The sequence below is a fragment of the Callithrix jacchus genome, chromosome 1, assembly GCF_049354715.1.
Source record: "Callithrix jacchus isolate 240 chromosome 1, calJac240_pri, whole genome shotgun sequence".
In the NCBI taxonomy this organism is placed as follows: Eukaryota; Metazoa; Chordata; class Mammalia; order Primates; family Cebidae; genus Callithrix; species Callithrix jacchus.
The window spans coordinates 164,960,408-164,982,363 of NC_133502.1; the positions used below are offsets into that span (position 1 = coordinate 164,960,408).

General features: G+C 40.7%; 1 protein-coding gene across 8 annotated transcripts in view; it reads right to left on the reverse strand.

Annotated features, from left to right (window-relative positions):
* The window catches only part of ASTN2 (astrotactin 2), a 1,016,905-nt gene that overhangs the window by 203,086 nt on the left and 791,863 nt on the right, over positions 1 to 21,956 (reverse strand). For all 8 annotated transcript variants that reach the window (XM_078375313.1, XM_002743253.6, XM_078375307.1 and 5 more), the window contains one exon: positions 3,906 to 4,171. In XM_078375313.1, coding sequence (XP_078231439.1) covers positions 3,906 to 4,171 — 266 coding nt within the window. The remainder of the gene's footprint in view (positions 1 to 3,905; positions 4,172 to 21,956) is intronic.

Genomic DNA, 21,956 nt, shown 5'->3' on the forward strand with positions numbered 1-21,956 from the left:
CTTAAATGGGTCACATTTGTTCATTCTTCAGGTCTTTGCAGAAGTTGGGCATTCTATCAGAAATGCTCTCATTCACCTCCTCCTTTCTGAAACCCAGTCCTCCACATTCATTTTACGCATTTGGCTCCGAAAAGCTCACTTTACATGTCACTTTCTCAAGAAAGCCTTCTCTGACTGCACAAGGCCCCTTGATAAATGCTTGCAACCCACCAGCCTAGTAGTACTCTGTACAGTCTTGACTCTTACTCATGTGATTGTTTCGTTAATATCTGTCTTCTCCATAAGTCTGTGAACTCCATAAAAATAAAGACTACATCCGCTTATCATACCATTCGCTCTTTGGGGTATAATGCAGTCGTAGCATACAGTGGGGTCTCAAAGATACTTAATGAATGAATGATTAGCGTTTCCTGCTTTACAGGTCTCCTGCAAGGAGAACAGTGACATCTAGTGACCACTTTCACACTCATGGGATTCTCTGATCACACACCACTAACTGGCCTCAAAAAGACTTCACTGTATTTCCAACAAATTGAATATTTCAATGATGCTGAGGGAACCTGGCGTGGAATTCAGACATAGGGGAATCCGGCTCCTATGCAAACAAGAAAGGCACCACCGGAGCCTATCTACTACTATGCATGTGCCAAGAACACATTGCAAAAGTCCCGGGGCTTGGCTTGTAGTGTGCCACATTGCAGATGAGTATAGTGTGGCCCAGAAAGTCCATCACTGGGGCGAGTTCGCAGAGCAGCAAACAGGGAAATTCATAGGCTCATTCATCAAGTCCTGGAAAGCTACTCATAGACAGCTACATCCTCACTGATAGATCACTCATTGAACCACTAGTTATTTTTATATATTGATGTTTTGGAGACAGTGTTTCACTCCATTGCCCAGGCTGAAGTGCAGTGGTGCAATCACATCTCACTGCAGCCTTGACCTCCTCCTTGAGCACTTGATGTGTTCAAGTGATCCTACCACCTCAGTCTCCCATGTGGCTAGGATGACAGGTGTATACCAACATGCCAAGTTATTTTTTAATTCTCATTTTTTTTTTAAAGAAATGGGGTTCTCCTTGTATTCTCCAGGCTGGTCTTGAACCCACTGGCTCAAGGTATCCTCCCACCTCAGCATCCCAAAGTGCTAGGATTATAGGCATGAATCACTACCCCTGGTCCCATTCTTGTTATTTATTGTAATCTGCAACAGCCTGCTCATGGACCTCCTTGATTCTACTCTCACATTCTCACAGTCTATTCTGACCCTGCAGTTGAAAGTGTGGAGACATGCACATATGTATTTTATTGTTGGTGTTAGCTTGAGGACCACTGATGCACAGAATTAGATTATTTGCAACGTTCAGTTTAGGGCGGAAGCTCATTGTTGAGCTTGGTAGGCTGTAATTATTTGTTCAGTTAGCTAGTTTTAATAATTCTTTAAACTTTAATGAACTCTCACAAATCTACCACCAAAAACACCAGCTAAGGGCCGGGCATGGTGGCTCATGTCTGTAATTCCAGCACTTTAGGAGGCTGAGGTGGGCGGATCGTTTGAGGTCAGGAGTTTGAGACCATCCTGGCCATCATGGTGAAATGCCATCTCTACTAAAAATAAATAAATTAGCCGGGTGTGGTGATGAGCACCTGTAATCCCAGCTACTAGGGAGGCTGAAGCAGGAGAATTGCTTGTACTCAGGAGGGAGAGGTTGCAAACAAACAAACACCAGCTAGAACTTGATTACTTACATGAAACATATGCTTCCTCATGCCATTAACTTACTTTTCCTGACTCAAGATTACCATCATCCTGACTCCTATGTTCATCACTTCCTTGCTTCCCTATTTAAATCATATTATTGCATCTGTATTTATTCCTAAAAGGTATTATATTTGAGGTGTGGGTATGCTTTTATTAAAGAAGGAAGGAAAGGGGGTTGTGCTACGTAAAATCTTTGGGACTTACTTTCTTCAGTTAATAATATGTTCATTCATTTCATATTGACAGGTATCACTATGGCTCTTTCATTTTTGTTACTGTAGCATAATCTATCAAAAATATATCCCATGCTTTATTTCACTATTGTCTCATGGATGGGAATTTGGGGTTTTTACAGAGGCCTCCCTCTGCCACATGATCTAATCCCAACAGCCTTCTGCTAATAATCATGCATCGCCATCATCTCATGGCCTTCAGGATAGGGTCCAAATTCCACAATTTGACTTACAACATCCTAAATAATCAGACCTCATTTTGTTTCTCCCCCCATCCTTGGTCTTAGTCATGGGGTGTTTTTTTTCGGTCTTTGTAGGGCAGACCATGTTCTTTTCTTCCTTAGATCATCTACTTGACACTTTCTCCACCTCCTTACTCCCATGCCTTCTCTTTCCTCTATGAAAATCTGTATGACCACTCAATACCCTCCAGTACTTAGCCTAGAAAGATGCTGTGGGAGGGACACAAGATCCATAGAGTTCTACTAAACTTAGTCAGTAGTCTACTAGTGGAGGCCCAGGGCCGTCTGGGAGCTGCCATAGAGGAAGGAGTGGGGATCAAATGAACGATGCTTTATCCACCTTCCTCTGCCTCAGTGAAACAGTGGCATCACCATTCCTGATTTTTATGGATTGAGGTTCCAGAAAGATTGCATTTGGAAAAAGTGTTCTATAAAGATACATTCACAAAACAGTGAACCAATAATTCATATGGTCCCCTCAAGCCTTGACATTCTATAACTAAAAGTGAGAGAACCAAAGAGAAAAAGAGGAGCAATAATTTCACGGCTAAGCATGTAAACTCTGGAGCAGACCAACTTTGAATAAATCACTTAACATCTTTGAGGTTTCCTCAGCTGTAAAATGGGTAGGATATTAAGAGGAACCACATGAAATTGCCATTTTATAAGTAAAAAATGGACAAATGTCAGCCATTTTATATGACTCGAACCAATGTATATAAGTAAATCACAGATTTGGAGGGCAGAATAAATGAGATAATTCAAATATTGTACTGAGGTAGACACTCCTAGGTTTTCACCAAACCCATGTCTTCTCCTAGGCACACAGCTAAAATCCATTTCCCTGTCTTCATTTCAGGCAGGTATGGACAATGACTGAATTCCAATTAATGGAATGGGAGGTGAAATGACATTTGCCACTTTCAGGCTTGGTCTATTTAAACCTTTGATGTGCAACCCTCCCTGTTATTTCTTCTTCCATAGCAACTGTGGATGCATCAGGTTAATACAGCACAAGGAATAGGCTGAATCCCTGCACTAATTCTTTCTTTTTTTTTCTTTCCTCTTTTTTTTTTTTTTTTTAAGGCCAAGTTTTGCTTCTTTTACCCAGGCTGGAGTGCAATGGTGCAATCTCGACTCACTGCAACCTCTGCCTCCAAGGTTCAAGCAATTCTCCTCCCTCAGCCTCCCAAGTAACTGGGATTACAGATGCCTGCCACCACACCTGACTAATTTTTGTATTTTTAGTAGAGACAGGTTTCACGATGTTGGCCAGGCTAGTATGGAACTCCTGACCTCAGGTAATCCACCTGCCTCAGCCTCCCAAAGTGTTGGGATTATTGGCATGAACCACCGTGTTCAGCCTGCTCTACCTCTCATAAAGCCACTCATCAATCAAAAACATTTATTTGGGATGCTGCATAAACAAAATAAATAACCTTGATTGTATTAAGCCACTGAGACTTAAGGTTTTATTGTTTACAGAAACTAGTATTATCAAACTATGTAAGTACTTAGAACATGGTAAGGAATCAATAAATGCTAGTAATCACCATAATGAGACATGATGATGATCATGATGACAATCCCCATGTACAAAGGGTCCACAAGGGCAGGAGGTAGGAGGGTTGGTCAGGTTTGACTGAGTGGCTGGGCCAGGGGACCTCACCTCCTTTGTGCCGTTGTCTTGGATGAGGGTATAAAGTGGCACCACACGGTTGATTTCCAGCAGCACTGGTGTGGGGCTCAGCTGCTCCTTGCCTGGCCGGCGGCAAAGGTGACAGGTAGATGGACAGCGCCCCTTTTCCTCACAGCGAATTTCCACACCTGAAATGAGCTGGTCATCTGAGAGCATCTGGGCTGTGAGCAAACCTGAGAGGTAGGTGATGAAGGGCATGGACTTGAGCTCCTTCTTGCTGCCCAGCTCTGTGGTCTCTGGAGAGGCACAAAACAGGAAGAGGGAAAGGCAAATTCAGGACTGCTCAAAAGGCCTGACTCTGGAATTCACAAAGTACAGATACTAAGAAGCTGGTATCCACTGAAGAGGTAAAAAGATGATAGAGTGATTTATTCATGATGTCTTGGAAAGACTGCTGGACTGAGGATTCAAAGATCAGAATGGCGTATTGTGCTACCACTTACATTGCTTTGTCTGGCCCTCATTTTCCCCATATTTAAAGTTGGGGCCAGGCACAGTAATCCTAGCACTTTGAGATGCTGAGGTGGGTGGATCACCAAAGGTAGAGTTTGAGACCAGCCCGGCCAAAATGGCAAAATCCCATCCTATTAAAAATACAAAAACCTTAGCCAGGCATGGTGGTACATACCTGTAATCTCAGCTCCTTGGGAGGCTGAGGCAGGAGAATTACCTGAACCTGGGAGGTGGAGGTTGCAGTGAGGTGAGATTGCACCACTGCACTCCAGCCTGGGCAACAGAGCAAGACTCCATCTCAACATAAATAAATAATAAATACATAAATAAATACAATAAAGTTTGTAGGTTGAACTAGATTACTATTCAATAATTTTGCAAGATATATATATTCAAAAATATTTTTACCCAACCAAAAATTCCTGTCTACTGTCAACTTACACAAAGTATATCCTTTCTTTAAAATTTATAACCAGTCCTATATTTTCCATGCAGCCCAATATTACAAGGAAAACACAAGATTTGGGTCAAGCCAACTTCACTTGAAATCTCAGTTCTGCTTGAAAATACCTCTGCAACCTTGGGAAAATCTCAATATCCAGGCAACTCCAGTGATGCATTCTGAGAAATGGGGTTAATAATACCAATGAAATCAGTTATGAATAGCAAATGAGAGAGATGGAGGTAGGACCGTCTGGAAAAGACATTATTTCTCCTTTTCTGTGTGTGCTCACCTGTTCCCTTGTTCACACTTTTCCTGCCTCTTTCTTCCTGTGCACACTGAGATCTGACTTATACACACTTCATCCTTTGCCATCTCTCTTGATCTATAAACCAGTATTTTCCACCTCTGTGCTTTTGCTCACTCTATGCTGCTTTTCCCTTCTGCCTCTCCATCAATACTCCATTCCAATGTCACTCTTTTCAGGAAGTCATTCTTCATTGCCCCAGCCCCTTTTCTGAATAAGTGTTTCTACTTATGATATCTTATTTAAGTTCATTTTCCCTTCCAATTTTCTGCTGAAAAATTTCTCTACAATAATATTATCAACTCTTAGAGACCATAGGCCATGGCTCCCATTACCACCCACCTTTTGGTGCTGCACACAGTACAAGGAATGTATTTGATGCTCAGTCAAAGACAGAGATTATAGAACTCTGAATGGCTAGAACTGTATTAATGATCTAGTCTACAGACTCCAAAACTCTTCTGAGGAATCCTAGGGATCCTACGAAGCATCACAGCAATTGATTATATAGAAAAAGAGGGAAACTGAGCAGGCAGGGTTCTAAACTCTCATCTCAGTTTCAAACAGACCAGTTTCACTTTTAGTTCTTTTATAGACTGGCCTTCTATACAAGATTTTGTAAAAATAAAGGGTTCTACAGCTATATCAAATCTTGAAGCAGCAAAGTGATTTGTAGAACCCAGAGGGTTCCTTTTACATTAGACTAGTGAATGGTGTCCTCACAGATGTGCAGTGTATAATCTGAGTGGAAAAACATGATGATTTTATACTGAGAGCTTAATCCATCTGGCAGCTTCAACAAAGCCTGGTAATGTCAAGGCAAGCTCCTGCCTCAGTGGAAATAGGGGTCCTGGGCCCTGATGTCAGAGAGAAAAAGGAGAGTTGTCTCTTGCTCTTGTTCTCGGCTTGTAGTGGCATGCAGCTGATCTGGAAATGGATTTGCCAATTAGAAATACAAATAAACGCAGCCTTCATTCATTACTCTCTGGGCCCTCAGGCCTGGGATCTGGCCTCCACCTTTTCTGTCTGGCTGTAAGCAAATGCTTATGAGCATCAGATCAAAGGCTCTGGGGGAGGAAGACAAGGAAAATTCCAGTTAACCAATCCTTCACAGGGATTATAGAAGGGTAGTTACTAAGATAAACAAAACAAGGGTGTAAAGAAGGCATCCCAGCAGCTAGAGACAGTCTTATATCCACACCTTTCAAAATAAGAAGATGATGATGACTATTTGTAGACCAGAGGGATAGTTTTGGGGAAAGATGACTTCAAACTTGGGAGAGAATAGCCGTTCGGGGAGAAGGTCAAGAGAGAGTCAGAGCAATGAGGACACTAGGGACTCATTAGCCCACACTCTGGCCTAGGTCAACAAACTATGGCCCATGGGCCAAATCCAGTCCACTTCCAGCTTGTGTAAATAAAGTTTTATTGGAAGACAGCCACCCCCATTCATGTATTTACTGTGAATAGCAACAACAGCAGAATTGAGTAGTTACAACAAAGACTCTGCAATCACAATGCCTAAAAATATTAACTATCTTACCCTTTACAGAAAAAGTTTGGCAACCCCTGCTCTTGACGTAGTTTATAGATGGGGAAACTGAGTGTCAAAGAAAGAATCCAACCACACAGAAAGATGGAAGTATGATGGATTAGGTAAAGTAAAAATTATGGAATCAAATGCACCATCAATATACTTAGATTGTGAATCTCCAGGGAGAAAAAAATAGGGAGGGACATCTTTTCTTCATAAAATGGATTTCAAAAACTATTGAAAGAACACACTTTTATGCTGATCTAGTACAAATCTTTACATTTTATAGAAGAGAAAAGTGTGTCGCAAAGAAGTAAAATGACTTTTCAAGGTCACACAGTGAGTTGGTGATCCTTTCAGCACACAACCCCAGTCTTCTAATAACCAACTCATCATTTAAACTACTATCTCATCATATTTTAAAACACAGATGGTATCCCCTCATAGCACATTGCAATATGCACATAATTTCATTGAGAAGAAACTAAACTTGGTGCTAAGAGTAAAAATTCCCTTGATCAAACAAACATTCATAGTCATTGGGTTAAAGATATAACTATCAATTTAACAACACAATAATCTATAGACCTTTGTTATTCTGCTTCTGTTCAATAAATCTTCAGCTTTTTAAATTTATCATCCCTATCAGTGCAGCTAAAAGCCCACAGTCTTAACTGAAAACTGCACCACAGTAGCAGTATAGAATTTACAGCTGAATTTAAGGGTTTTGCCAATCTGGTCCAACTCCATTGAAACCTATGACCAAAACAGAAAAAGGGATTTATTTCTAAGTCTCACACACTTGTATTAACAGGGATCCTTTTCTTAGAGATTGTATCATGCCTAAGTTATGATCTAGGTAAGAGTTAAGATGAAACACCATTAGCCATTCCATTAATTATTCCTCTGTAGACATTACAATTGCAAAAGCTAATTGCTTCTGATTCAACCTTATCCTGTGGCTAGAGTCAGCTATTCAAAAGGCAAACCTTATATTGCTCTCCTGCTTAAAACTCTTCCATTGCACTTCACTGCTCATAGGTTAAAGAACAAAATCCTTAAGACAGCACATAGAAAATACGGGATCCAGACAACACACTGCCTCTTCAGTTGGATCTCTTATTTTCTTCCTTCTAGTTCAGCTACAATGTCTAAATTCCTTGCATATACCCTCTCCCTCTCTCAATCCTGGCACATGCTTTCCCTCTGCACAGAATTATTTCCCCCACCCGATCCTTGGCCCTGCCTTTTCCACGCTAACTTCCACTCATCCTTCAGGTCTTAGGTCTAGTGTCAGTTCCTCAGAAAAGCCTTCTCAGAACTCCTTGTGCCACTAATGTATACTAATATTTTTATTTATTTATTTATTATTTTGATACAGGGTCTCACTCTGTCACTTGGGTTGAAGTCTAGTGGCACAAACTCAGCTCACTGCAATCTCTGCTTCCTGGGCTTAAGCAATCCTCCCACAGCAACCCCCCAAGTACTGGGACCACAGACATTTGCCACCATGCTGGCTAATGTTTTCTTGTTCCTTTGTGTGTATTTTCAGTAGACACAGCATTTCACTACATTTCCCAGGCTGGTCTTGAACTCCTGAGCTCAAGCAATCTGCCCACCTCAGCCTCCCAAAGTGCTGGGATTACAGACATGAGCCACCGCACCAGACCCATTAAGGTTTTGTATTACAGATCCTCATAGAATCCTGTTCTCTATATCACCTATTAATGTCCCGAGATTGTAAACTACATAAAGGAAAAGACAACATCAATTTTGCTGATCCCATATCCATCTTACACAGTACCTGGAACACAGCAGGCTTTCAAAAATATTATAAATATTTGTTAAATATATAGTAAACATATATACCCTGTGCTGCCTTATCCAAGCAACAATGAACCTAAGAGCTGGAATTGGTAAATTACAAGGATGGTAACAATACATGATTATAGTCAATACACAACCTCTTCTCAAAGTAAAATTAGTGCTCTAATCAAAAGATCAACAGATGAATAGCTGAGCGCTTTTCCAGTTGCTCTGACACTCTCTACGTTTTTACGTAGGCCCTTGCCATTAAGTGAATGGGAGAGTTAGGTTAAAATACGGTGTCTTTAACAGGCCAAGGAAAAAGAACATTTTTGAAGAGACTTATCCTCTGTTCACATTTCCCATCCTTCTTAACAATGCTTCCAAAATAGGATCATGTCTGGTTTCAAGCCCAATTCAGTTCCAATGACACTACAACCCATTCATTTGAGAACCTGCCAACTGAACTCTCTTTTTTCTCCTCCCAAATTCCTGCTGGGTATTATTTTGTTGCCACCAAAAAAAAAAAAAAAAAAGCCTCAGTTGAAGTGACAACTTCTTGTTGGGAGGGCAGCCAGGGCGTTTCGGCAGGAGGTGATGGCACCGCTTGCCCTCATCTAGAAAATAAAACAAAGCATCAGACCAAGGGCTTCTGGGAGAGCCAAAGCTGCACGGATGTTTGTTCAATATTCAGCAACGGGGCAGGGCGCTACCTCCCTAGTCAGACAGGCTTGCTTTGGCAATAGGCTTGCACTTGAAGCATTTAAAAGCTCCACAGGGACCAGAGGGGCTCAAATTAGAAACATTAAGGGAGAGGGGAAAAGGGTGAGACTTTTATATCATAAAGAATGGCCTTTATTACAGCATTGGCCTCCTAGGAATTACTGAAATTGGATCATTTCTTAGGCGGAGTTACTGTCTCCTGTTAGGGGAAAGCAATTGCTCTGAGGCTTGACTCAAGGACCCACACAAATATCTTTAAGAAAGGGAAAATAACCCACTGAAAGGCCATTAGCAAGGCCTGTACTTCTCTGTTGTGCAATGTGAACTTCTCAGCCTAACAGTCCAGCCTCATTAGTGTGCCCTTTATAAATAATAGTACTTTATTAAAAAAAAAACTTTAAAAAAGTACTTTAAAAAATAATAAGAGTACTTTATAAAAAAAAAGGTAGCAAGAAAATATTTCCTTTTTTTGTGAAGTACTTAAGAACTTTTTTAATAAAAATTTTTTTTCTTGTTACTTTTTTTTATAAAGTACTATTAAGTATTTTATAAGTACTTAAAATATTTTCTTTTTTTAATAAAGTACTGTTTTTTTAATTTACTTTATAAATAATAGTACCAACCTAAAACAGTAATTGTGAGGATTAAGTAAGGGTCCTGGAACAAGTTAAGCATTCAATATACTATTTGTTATTGTTGTTATTGCTATATTTATTATAATTACATTGTTATTGTTGTAACAGGACATTAAAACTGAAATTTCTGTTGAGATACCAAGGCATAATAGAAGTAAAATTCCAAAGTCATGCCCTTAGATACAGAATTTACAAAGAAGATGAAATCTAACCAATTTTGTAACTCTAGAAACCTCAGCCGAAACAAGGACACAACAAGAAGTTAGGCTAGGTATGGTGGCTCACACCTGTAATCCCAACACTTTAGGAGACCGAGGCGGGTGAATTGGTTGAGCTCAAGAGTTTGAATCCAGCCTGGCCAACATGGCAAAAACCCATCTCTACTAAAAACACAAAAATTAGCTGGGCGTGGTGGCACACACCTGTAATGTCAACTATTTGGGAAGCTGAGGCCCGAGATTCACTCGAACCCAGGAGGCGGAGGTTGCAGTGAGTTGAGATTCCACCACTGCATTCCAGCTTGGGTAACAGTGAGACCCTGTCTCAAAAAAAAATGGAAAAAAAGAGGTCAGAAAGTAGCAAGAAAATATATATGTTTTCTGAGATGGAGTCTTGCTCTGTTGCCCAGGCTGGAGTGCAGTGGTACATCTTGGCTCACTGCAATCTCTGCCTCTCGGGTTCAAGCAATGCTGCTTCAGTTTCCCAAGTAGCTGAGACTTCAGGCCCACACCACTATGCCTCGCTACTTTTTTCATTTGCAAAAAAGATGTAAGGAAGATTTTTTTTTTTTTTTTGCAAAGAACTATTACCATGTTTGGAGTCTTTAGCACCCTAGGCAGCTCAAGTGGAACATGCTATCTTCTAACTCCAAGTTTTGTGAGAGGAACTCTCAGGAGTGCCACTTAGAGAACTTGGATGTATTCTCAGGAACTGGCAAGAAAATGGACTAGGGTCTGTTTTCACCTGAAAAATCTGTAGTGGCCTATACCAACAGAGCAGAAGGGGCTGCATGGGAATTAGGCCAAACCCCCAGAGATTGCCCAGTGAAATATGCTTGTGGTTCCTCTGAACTGTATATGGGTCACAAAGAAGAAATAACTGCCCTGGAAATGTTTTAAGCCCTGCCCAAGAGGAATCTAACAGTGATGGGTCCCCCACAGTGAATCTCCTTGAGGTAGGAAGCCAGAGAAACAGGAGGTGGAAAGGGATCACTGAAGCCAGCCAAAGAGTAATGGCACTGTTCCACATCTTGGAAGTCCCAAGCAACGGGGATCACTGAAAAGCCCGTGGACAAGCCCCCAAGAGAAAGGGCCAGCTTTATAAAGATGCCAGAACCAGAGACTGCAAAGACAGATAAAATGCTTCTAGAGCAAGTACAACCTTCCTAATCCTTTCCACTACCCTCTTTTTCTTGCTTGTACCGTGAAGGAAGAGGAAGAAGAGGTGCAAAGTAAAGAAAGAGCATGAAGGCCAACCATATCCCACTCCTTAATGCTCCTTTTGGGAAAGACATAGAGACTTTATTTGTCAAATTAAAAGATTTGATTAAAATATTGGACTGGACATCCTAATTCCTGATTTGAAAGTATGTTAGCAATGTAAAATGTTGATAGTGCTGCCTATTCCATAAGTTAATAATAGATTAGATGTGGCCTGCTAAGATTTTCATCTAGAGGTAGAGGAAAATTATCCCAGTAAACATATCACAAAGAGTATAGGAATCAACACATACATATCTGCTTTTGAGCATACATGTTTTCACAGACTATATTTTGATTATTCTCAACTTGTACTGTGAACTGAACCATTTGTATAATCATTATAGTACATGTCACATTTTTATTATTTGATGTAATATGATAGTTACATGAACAAAGCATCATGAGAACAAGGACCATGGCCAGTTTTAATGAACATTTGCATTCTCAGCACAGAATTCACTGTTTGGTATCATGTAGATAGTCTGCAGGTAAATATCTGAACAAATGAATAAATGAATGCATAAATCTGACTCCTGTTCCACTAGTGAAATACTTATCAGACTTCATACTAACTATTCAAATTTATCACCACAACCTCAAAGACAGTTAGTTGGTCTTTGCTTTTTTAAAATTAATGTACACTTGTTAGATTAGAAAGGTCAAGTAACGTGTCCAAAATCACACAACTAGTAACCCATCTAGCTACTTCCACCCAGTTTTACTGCTCTTCCACTGTCCATATTTCCTCTCTGAAAAATTTTCAGCACCAGTTTTCACTCCTACAGGATGAGTCATATCCGTTCCAAATATCTGTGTCTTCCCATCCCTCAGGCAATGCCCACAACCTCTCCCACCCATTTCCATGGGCGAATAGGGTCTCTCCAGGGTAGAAAGCATTGTAAAGGTCACCTGGTCAGAAATCCCATCTAATTTTTCATTTGCCACCAAATCATCCTCCAATTTATTCTTGGACATTTCTAAAAATGTGGAAATTGGTACCTTTCTAGGCCTCAATTCCCGAAAGGCTCTGTTAAACTTAGACTAACATCTTATCCAGGAACCACACTTCTCCTCCTAAGTATCAGACCCAAACCCAGAGTTACGTACTTTACGCTATTGAATGCCTTATCTATGGTATTCATGCCTGGTCTCTAGTTGGGGAGTGGGATCATAGTAAAATTAAACAATTAACTAACTAGGTAGATAAAATTCCCATCCCAGGAACTGTGGGGCATTCTTCAGTGGCTTCTGATAAGGTACATGTGTATGAGTATGTGTATGTTGTGGTGTATGTGTTGTGTCCATATTGCATGCACACACACACATACATATACACACACATTTGGGGAATGGAAAGAGAAGCAACAGTGGAGATTCCAGAAGTAAGAATTATTTAAAAAAAGACAACAGAAGTATAAAACTGCCAAACCCTAGGACAACTGATCTCCTAATCTAACTGAATTTGAAAGCTCTTCCCTTAAATGTGTAAGTAATAAGTACAATTACAGAGGAGCAGCTATAGCATGGTGGTTTGCTTGAGTTTAAATTCCATCTCTTTCATTTTCTAGCTGGGTGACCTTGGAACGAGACCTTAACCTCTCTAAGGCTCCATCCATTTCCTCATTTGTAAAATGCTAATAATTTTAGTACCTAAATATTGGATTATTTGGAGGACAAATGAGGAACTTAATGAAACTTAATGAAAAGTATCCAATGCTAGGGTGTCAAGAGCATCATCAGAGGTCATTTGCTCTAGCCTGTGGCATTCACCCTAGAATTATTCAATTTTTGTGCATGTCTGAATAAATCTTCCCTTGAAACCTGCCTGATGCTTTAACTGTCAAAAATTCCCCCTTAAATTACCTGCCTTCTACCTATGAGAAGACAGTAGACCAGGGTAGAATTGAAGGTTCAAGTCCAAAGCTGTTGAGTCAGGCTGCCTGAGTTCACCTCTCCAGCCTTAGTTTCTTCATTTGTAAAATGGGGATACTAATTCCTCATCGAACTGTTCTAGGAATAAAACAAGAGATGTGCTAGCCCATTTTTACCTATGATCTCATACAGTTCTCCATCATCCTTCAAAGTAGGGATTGTTGCCCCCTTTTACAAATGAGAGAACTAAGGCACAGTGTGATAAAGTATAGCTTGTAAGGGGATACCTGTCTTCAAGTGAAAGCTGTTAAATTTCTGATGCAGGTCATTCTCTCTGTGGGAGAGGGACCCCTGGACACTGCCCAATAGCCTAGTAGTTGGCCAGAGTCTTGGCCAGAATCAGGAATCAGTTGGCATTGAAGGGTAACATTTATTTCCTCCTGAGACAAGGCAGGTTGTGGCCAGTAACAGGAGGCTGAAAAAAAAAAAAAGGCCATATGTGATCTCGTGCTGCCCTCTAGTGCCTACTTAAGATGATTGCTCTGGGGAAATCTCTGTTCTGATCCTTCCATGCCAAAGACTGATCATTCTGTGCAAAGCAACTTGCACTGAGGGAAGCAAGGGAAACAGTAAAAGTTAGCTATGATACAAGGAAGCTTAGTGCAATGACTAAAGGAATTCTGAAAGAGCACTGGCTGAGAAAGCCTATTCAGTGCCAGGTTTACAGCTAGGCACAAGGGGTAAAAATATGAGTAACAATTTGTTTCAATCCTCGTGGTACTCAAGTTTAGAGATCTGATGGGGCATATCTGCTGGGAAGGGAAAAACAGAGATGAAGAAGGAGAGCCTAAAGATATGGCAGAGAGAAAAGATAGTTGATGGAGCAGGATCTTAAAGGAGACAAGAAGAGAAAAATTCCTGGGTGGTAATGGAAAGGATGTGGTCTGTATTTCATATAGATCTGGATGTGAAATGCAGTTTGGTCAAAACTAGGCATGCCACCAGGGCCTCTATGTATAGTTACACAAGTTGGGCTCTGTAAAAAGGAGACAAGGCAAAAGGGTGAGTGGAGACTAAATCCAGTCTCAGCTCCATTTGCCATGCCTGTGCTCATGAGACTGAATCCAAGTAGAGGAGCTTATTTTCCTAATTCATATAAAATGTGACTTACAGGCTAGCCACAGTCCAAAATGTGATCACAGACAAGCTTCTTCCTCGTAGTAGTCTCTGCTTTTAATGTGTAAAATACGCTAATATCACTGACAACATAAAGTTGTTGAAATTTAAGATAATGGGCTGGGCACATCACCTGAGGTCAGCAGTTCAATACCAACCTGGCCAATCTGGTGAAACCCTGTCTCCCCTAAAAATACAAAAATTATCTGGCTGTGGTGGTGGGTGTCTGTAATCCCAGCTACTTGGGAGACTGAGGCAGGAGAATCACTTGAATCTGGAAGGCAGAGGTTGCAGTGAATCAAGATTGTGCCATTGGACTCCAGTGCAGGTGACAAGAGTGAGACTCCATCTCAAAAAAAGAATAATAATAAATATGTATGTAGGTTCATGCCAGACAGTAGCCACCCAAAACCTTCCAGTTTTTGTTATTATTACTATTACTAGTCTTATTTTTAATGCAGTTTTATTTTTTAGATAGTGACAAAAAACGTGCTCGGAAAAGGGAGAGGACAGAAGAGAAAATCACATTTCCCAATCTTCTATTCTTTGCCAAACACAAGACATTGTGGATCTCATCGAATCCTTACAATAGTGCCTTGGACTAGTAATGTCATAATTTTTTACAACTGTAATATACAGCTGAAGAAACAGAGTTTCTGAGAAGTGACAGATTGCAGCTGAAGGTCATTAGGCATTCAAAGTCTGACTCCAAAGCCCCTTTTCCGTCCAAAGGAGCTGAGATGCATCATTAATAGAAAAACTGCCTTCTCTTTCTTGGGATCAAGTTCTTTTACTTTCTTAAAAACTCTGTTTAAAACTTACCCCCCAAGAAAGGATTTGAAGATTAGTTCCTTCCTAATTCCTTCTTCCTCCTTCCAATCACTTCTCAGGCTAGGGGTCAAAGAGGAAATGCTCAGCAAAGATTATTCTTGGACAAGGCTTATAGAATTGGAGGTCTCTGAGATGCTAATGGCCTGCTTTAGATAAAGACTCCCAGATTGTCCCACTTGAACATGTTTGAAGCAGGACAGAAGGCCAACAAGGTATACAAGGCCTGCTTGGGGCCGGTGGGAGGTTGCCAGTTTCAAACATCCAGGAGGGTATGAACATCGGCTGGAGTCATCTGGGAACCATTAGTCAGTTAAGGGAACCATTAGAAATCAAGCTGCCACCCTTACCACTTTTCTGGGGGTTCACAGTCTTGCTTTTATATTTCTAACTCCTTATTTTTAACAAAATGTTAAAACTATGTTAAAAGACAACTTTTAAACATATTAGCAGGCATTACTTTTGGAGAACAGGTTTAAGATTAAGTTACTTCTCCATGAGCTCCCCTCTGCTTGTAACTCTGCTACTAGGGGCAGGGAGAAGGATTAATGAGCCCACTCGACAAAAAATAAAATAAAATAAAAGGATGGAAACTCATCAGAGAGTCCCTGTCTTACATTGAGGCAATCAGTAAAATTAATATTAACAATAGCTACAATTTTACAGGCACATATTCCAAGCCAGATGTTCTGCTACTTGATTTGCATACATTACACCCCTTCGTCTCTATAAATCGTAACAGTGAGAGGTAGGATTCATTATTGGTTTTTAAAGACGAGCAAATGGCAGCTCACAGAGGGACAATCAGAAATCCAAGAAGACTTGGATTGCCATTGTGACCTTCCTTACTTCTAAGCATGCCTCCACAATATTAGGCTGTCTCCCACTCTGCTACATTGCTAGAGATTCAGGTTCAGGCAGTTATAAATTCTGGAAATTGAATACACAATTTCCGTTGCTTCTGCCCATTACATCACAGTAATCAGCAATAAAACTCTTACCATAGTAGTCTGGACAATCAATAGGTAATTGGTTGAAAAACTATGAAGTGTCCAAACAGTGGGGTACTATGTACTTAAAAATGAATTAGAATAATATTGTATGTGCTTGGAGTAATCATAAATATATTTTACTAAACGGAAAAAAGGAAAATGCAGAACAGTGTTTACGGGGTTTTTTTTTTTTAAATAGGCATGAGGCCTCACTATGTTGCCTAGGTTGCTCTCAAACTCCTGACCTCAAGCAATCCACCTTCCTTGGCCTCCCAAGGAATTACAGGCATTAGCCACCTCCTGGAATTACAGGCATTAGCCATCATGCCCAGCTCAGAGTAGTGTTTAGAGTGCTCTCTTCTGCATAGAAAAGTTGGGAGTACTATACATATGTATAAATTTTTAAATTAGGAAACACTGACAGGTTAACCAAACCTAATAAAATAGTTACCTACAGGGATAAGAATAGAAACCAGAGTTTTCCAGTATATCTTCTTTTATAAGTTTTAGCTTTGCACCAAACAAAAGTTTTATATACTTTTTTTAAATCACAAAAGAAGGGGAGGGACTCAAAATGGCGTGGTGAGAACAACCCAGGATTGAAGCTCTCAGTGAATGCGCGGAGGGTGAGTCAGGGCTGCATTTCCTAACGGATCTTTGTTGCCCACAAAACGGGGAAATTCCCAGGTATAAAAGAGACGCGGAACGCCAGGCAGAGGTTTTGACCGGCGCTATAGGGCAGCGGCGCTCCACAGTGCTCCGCACAAAGCGCACTGGTCCGAGTGCCCTGTTGAACTGGCAATCTGAGACTTGAGAGGGCAGACTGGCATATCCATCTGACTGAACAGGACTTGGACAGTGAGCCAAGCCAGGAGATTCCAGGGAAACGGCATTTGGGCCAGTGCAGTGGGACAAACAAAAGGGAAATTCCAAATGCTCCAGGTGAAGAGTTTCACTGCCGGCACAGCTGAACCCAGGATAATACAGCGTGGTGGGGGAGGGGCATCCGCCATTACTGAGGCAATCCACCCCTACTGAGGTATGTACCCATTGCTGAGGCAGCCTGCCATTGCTGAGGCAACCCACCACAACAGAGAGACTCCGCTGCAGGGCGTAGCCCACGGCAGCAGGGCGGAGACCGCAGCAGCAGGGCAGAGCCTGCAGCAACAGGGCAAACCTCACACAAGCAGGGCAGAGCCTCAGCAGGCAAATAGTAACTAGACTGCCTCCTAGCTGGGCAGGACAGTGCAACGGACACTCACAAAGAAAGCCCAACCCCCCGAGACAGAGCATCTGAGAAAAAAGAGGTTTTCTTAATGAGTTCTGCTGCAGAAGGATTAAACGTAGCAGCCTAACAGCCCTGAATGAACAACAGAGCTCACAGCTCAGCACTTGAGCTCCTATAAAGTACAGACTGTCTCCTCAAGCAGCTCCCTGACCCCTCTATATCCAAAACACTGACATTTGGCAGGCATCATTCTGGGACAAAGATAGCAGAAAAAGAAACTGGTAGCATCCCTCACTGTTCCACAGCTGCTACAGGTGTACCCCAGACAAGCAGGGACTGGAGTGGACCTCAGCAGTCGTACAGTGGAGGGGCTAGACTGGTAGAAGGAAAACCAAGTAACAGAAATACTTCATCATCAACAATCTGGGCATCCACTCGAAGACACAATAAAAAAGTCAACAACTACTCAGACGACAGGTGGATAAATCCACACAGATGGGAAGAAACCAGCGCAAAAAGGAGTAAAACACCCGAAACCAGAACACCTCACCTCCTACAAAGGACCAAAACTCCTCACCAGCAAGGGAACAAAGCTGGACAGAGAATGATTGTGACAAAATGACAGAATTAGACTTCAGAAGGTGGATAATGAGAAACTTTTGTGAGCTAAAAGAACATGTTTTAAATCAATGCAAGGAAACTAAGAACCTTGAAAAAAGATTTGAAAAACTATTCGAGGAAATGATAACAAGAATGGCTAACTTAGAGAGGAATATGAATGAATTAAAGGACCTGAAAAACACAATATGAGAACTTCACGAAGTATGCACAAATTTCAACAGCCGAATTGACCAAGCAGAAGAAAGAATACCAGAAGTCAAAGATCAACTCAATGAAATAAAACGAGAAACCAAGATTAGAGAAAAAAGTGCAAAAAGGAATGAACAAAGTCTTCAAGAAATGTGGGACTATGTGAAGAGACCAAACCTACATTTGATAGGTGTACGAGAATGTGACAAAGAGAATGAATCCCAGCTGGAAAATACTCTTCAAGCCATTATCCAGGAAAATTTCCCCCACCTAGCAAGACAGGCCAACACTCAAATGAAGGAAATACAGAGAACACCACAAAGATATCCCGCAAGAAGAGCAACCCCGAGGCACATAATCGTCAGATTCACCAGGGTTGAAATAAAGGAGAAAATACTAAAGGCAGCCAGAGAGAAAGGTCGGGTCACCCACAAAGGGAAGCCCATCAGACTCACAGCAGATCTCTCGGCAGAAACTCTATAGGCCAGAAGAGAGTGGGGGCCAATATTCAACATCCTTAAAGAAAAGAACTTTCAACCTAGAATTTCATATCTGGCCAAACTGAGCTTCATAAGTGAAGGAAAAATAAAATCCTTTGTGAACAAGCAAGTACTCAGAGATTTTGTCACCACCAGGCCTGCTTTACAAGAGCTCCTAAAAGAGGTGCTACACATAGAAAGAAACAACCAGTACCAGCCATTCCAAAATCACACTAAATGCTAAAGAGCTTCAACATAATGAAAAATCTACAACAACTAACGGGCAAAACGGCCAGCTAGCATCAAAATGGCAGTATCAAATTCACACATAACAATATTAACCCTCAATGTAAATAAACTAAATGCACCAATCAAAAGACACAGACTGGCAAATTGGATAAAAAAACAAAACCCATCGGTGTGCTGTATTCAGGAAACCCATCTCACATGCAAGGATACACAAAGGCTCAAAATAAAGGGATGGAGGAAGATTTACCAAGCAAATGGAGAGCAAAAAAAAGCAGGAGATGCAATTCTCATCTCTGATAAAATAGACTTGAAAGCAACAAAGATCAAAAGGGAAAAAGAAGGTCATTACATAATGGTAAAAGTATCGATAGAACAAGAAGAGCTAACGATCATAAACATATATGGACCCAATACAGAAGCACCCAAATACATAAGGCAAGTTCTTAATGACTTACAAAGAGACTTAGACTCCCACACAATAATAGTGGGAGACTTTAACACTCCACTGTCAATATTACACAGATCAACCAGACAGAAAATTAATAAAGATATCCAGGGCTTGAACTCAGACCTGGAACAAGCAAACCTGATAGACATTTACAGAACTCTCCACCCCAAATCCACAGAATATACATTCTTCTCAGCACCACATCACACCTACTCTAAAATTGACCACATAATTGGAAGTAAAGCACTGCTCAGCAAATGCAAAACAACGGAAATCATAACAAACAGCCTTTCAGACCATAGTGCAATCAAGTTAGAACTCAGAATCAGAAACCAACCCAGAACCGCACAGCTTCATGGAAACTGAACAACTGGCTCTTGAATGCTGACTGGATAAACAATGAAATGAAGGCAGAAATAAAGAAGTTCTTCGAAATCAATGAGAATGAAGACACAACAAGCCAGAATCTCTGGGACACATTTAAAGCAGTCTCTAGAGGAAAGCATATAGCAATAAGTGCCCATATGAGGAGAATGGAGAGATCCAAAATTGACACCCTATCATCAAAATTGAAAGAGCTACAGGAGCAAGATCAAAAAAACTCAAAACCTAGCAGAAGACAAAAAATAACTAAGATCAGAGCTGAACTGAAGGAGATAGAGACACGAAAAACCCTTCAAAAAATCAATAAATCCAAGAGCTGTTTTTCTGAAGAGATTAACAAAATAGACAGACCACTAGCCAGATTGATTAAAAAGAAAAAAGAGAATAAACAAATATATGCAATAAAAAATGATAGAGGGGAAATCACTACAGACTCCACAGAAATTCAAACCATCATCAGAGAATATTACAAACAACTCTATGCACATAAACTAGTAAACCTGGAAGAAATGGATAAATTCCTGGACTCCTGTGTCCTCCAAAGCCTAAACCAGGAGGAAGCTGAAACTATGAATAGACAAATAACAAGGGAAGAAGTCGAGGCAGCAATTAAGAGCCTACCACACAAAAAAAACCCAGGTCCAGATGGGTTCACAGCCGAATTCTGCCAGACACACAAAGAGGAGCTGGTACCATTCCTTCTGAAACTATTCCAAATAATCCAAAAAGAGGGAATCCTTCCCAAATCATTTTATGAGACCAATATCATCCTGATACCATAACCCAGCAGAGACCCAACAAGAAAAGAAAACTTCAGGCCAATATCCATGATGAACATAAATGCAAAAATCTTCAATAAAATATTGGCAAGCCGATTGCAACAGCAAATCAAAAAACTTATTCATCATGATCAAGTAGGATTCATCCCGGGGATGCAAGGCTGGTTCAACATACGCAAGTCTATCAACGTAATTCACCACATAAACAAAACCAAAACAAAAACCACATGATTATCTCAATTGATGCAGAGAAGGCATTCAACCAAATTCAACAGTCCTTTATGCTAAAAACCCTCAATAAACTCGATATTGATGGAACGTATCTCAAAGTAATAAAAGCTATTTACGACAAACCAACAGCTAATATCATACTGAATGGGCAAAAACTGGAAGCATTCCCTTTGAAATCCGGCACTAGACAAAGATGCCCTCTTTCACCAATCCTATTCAATATAGTACTGGAAGTTCTAGCCAGAGCAATCAGGCAAGAAAAAGAAATAAAGGGTATTCAAATAGGAAAGGTGGAAGCCAAATTGTCTCTATTTGCAGACAACATGATAGTATACCTAGAAGACCCCATCGCCTCAGCCCCAAAACTCCTGAAACCGATAAGCAACTTCAGCAAAGTCTCAGGATATAAAATCAAAGTGAAAAAATCACAAGCATCCCTATACACCAATAACAGACTTAAAGAAAGCCAAATCAAGAACGAACTGCCATTCACAATTGCTACAAAAAGAATAAAATACCTAGAAATACAACTCACAAGAAACGTAAGGGACCTCTTCAAGGAAAACTACAAACCACTGCTCTACGAAATAAGAGAGGACACAAACAAATGGAGAAACATTCCATGTTCATGGTTAGGAAGAATTAATATCGTGAAAATGGCTATACTGCCCAAAGTAATTTACAGAATCAATGCTATCCCCATTAAGCTACCATTGACTTTCTTCACAGAACTGGAAAAAAACACCATGAACGTCATATGGAACCAAAAGAGAGCCTGCATAGCCAAGTCAATTCTAAGCAAAAAGAACACAGTTGCGGGCATCACACTACCGGATTTTAAACTATACTACAAGGCTACAGTAATCAAAACAGCATGGTACTGGTACCAAAACAGAGATATAGACCAATGGAACAAAACAGAGGCATTGGAGGCAACACAGCATATCTACAACCATACAATCTTTGATAAACCTGAGAAAAACAAGCAATGAGGAAAGGATTCCCTGTTTAACAAATGGTGTTGGGAAAACTGGCTAGCCATGTGCAGAAAGCAGAAACTGGACCCCTTCCTGACACCTTTCACTAAAATTAACTCCAGATGAATTAAAGACTTAAATATAAGACCTGGCACCATAGAAACCCTAGAAGAAAATCTAGGCAAAA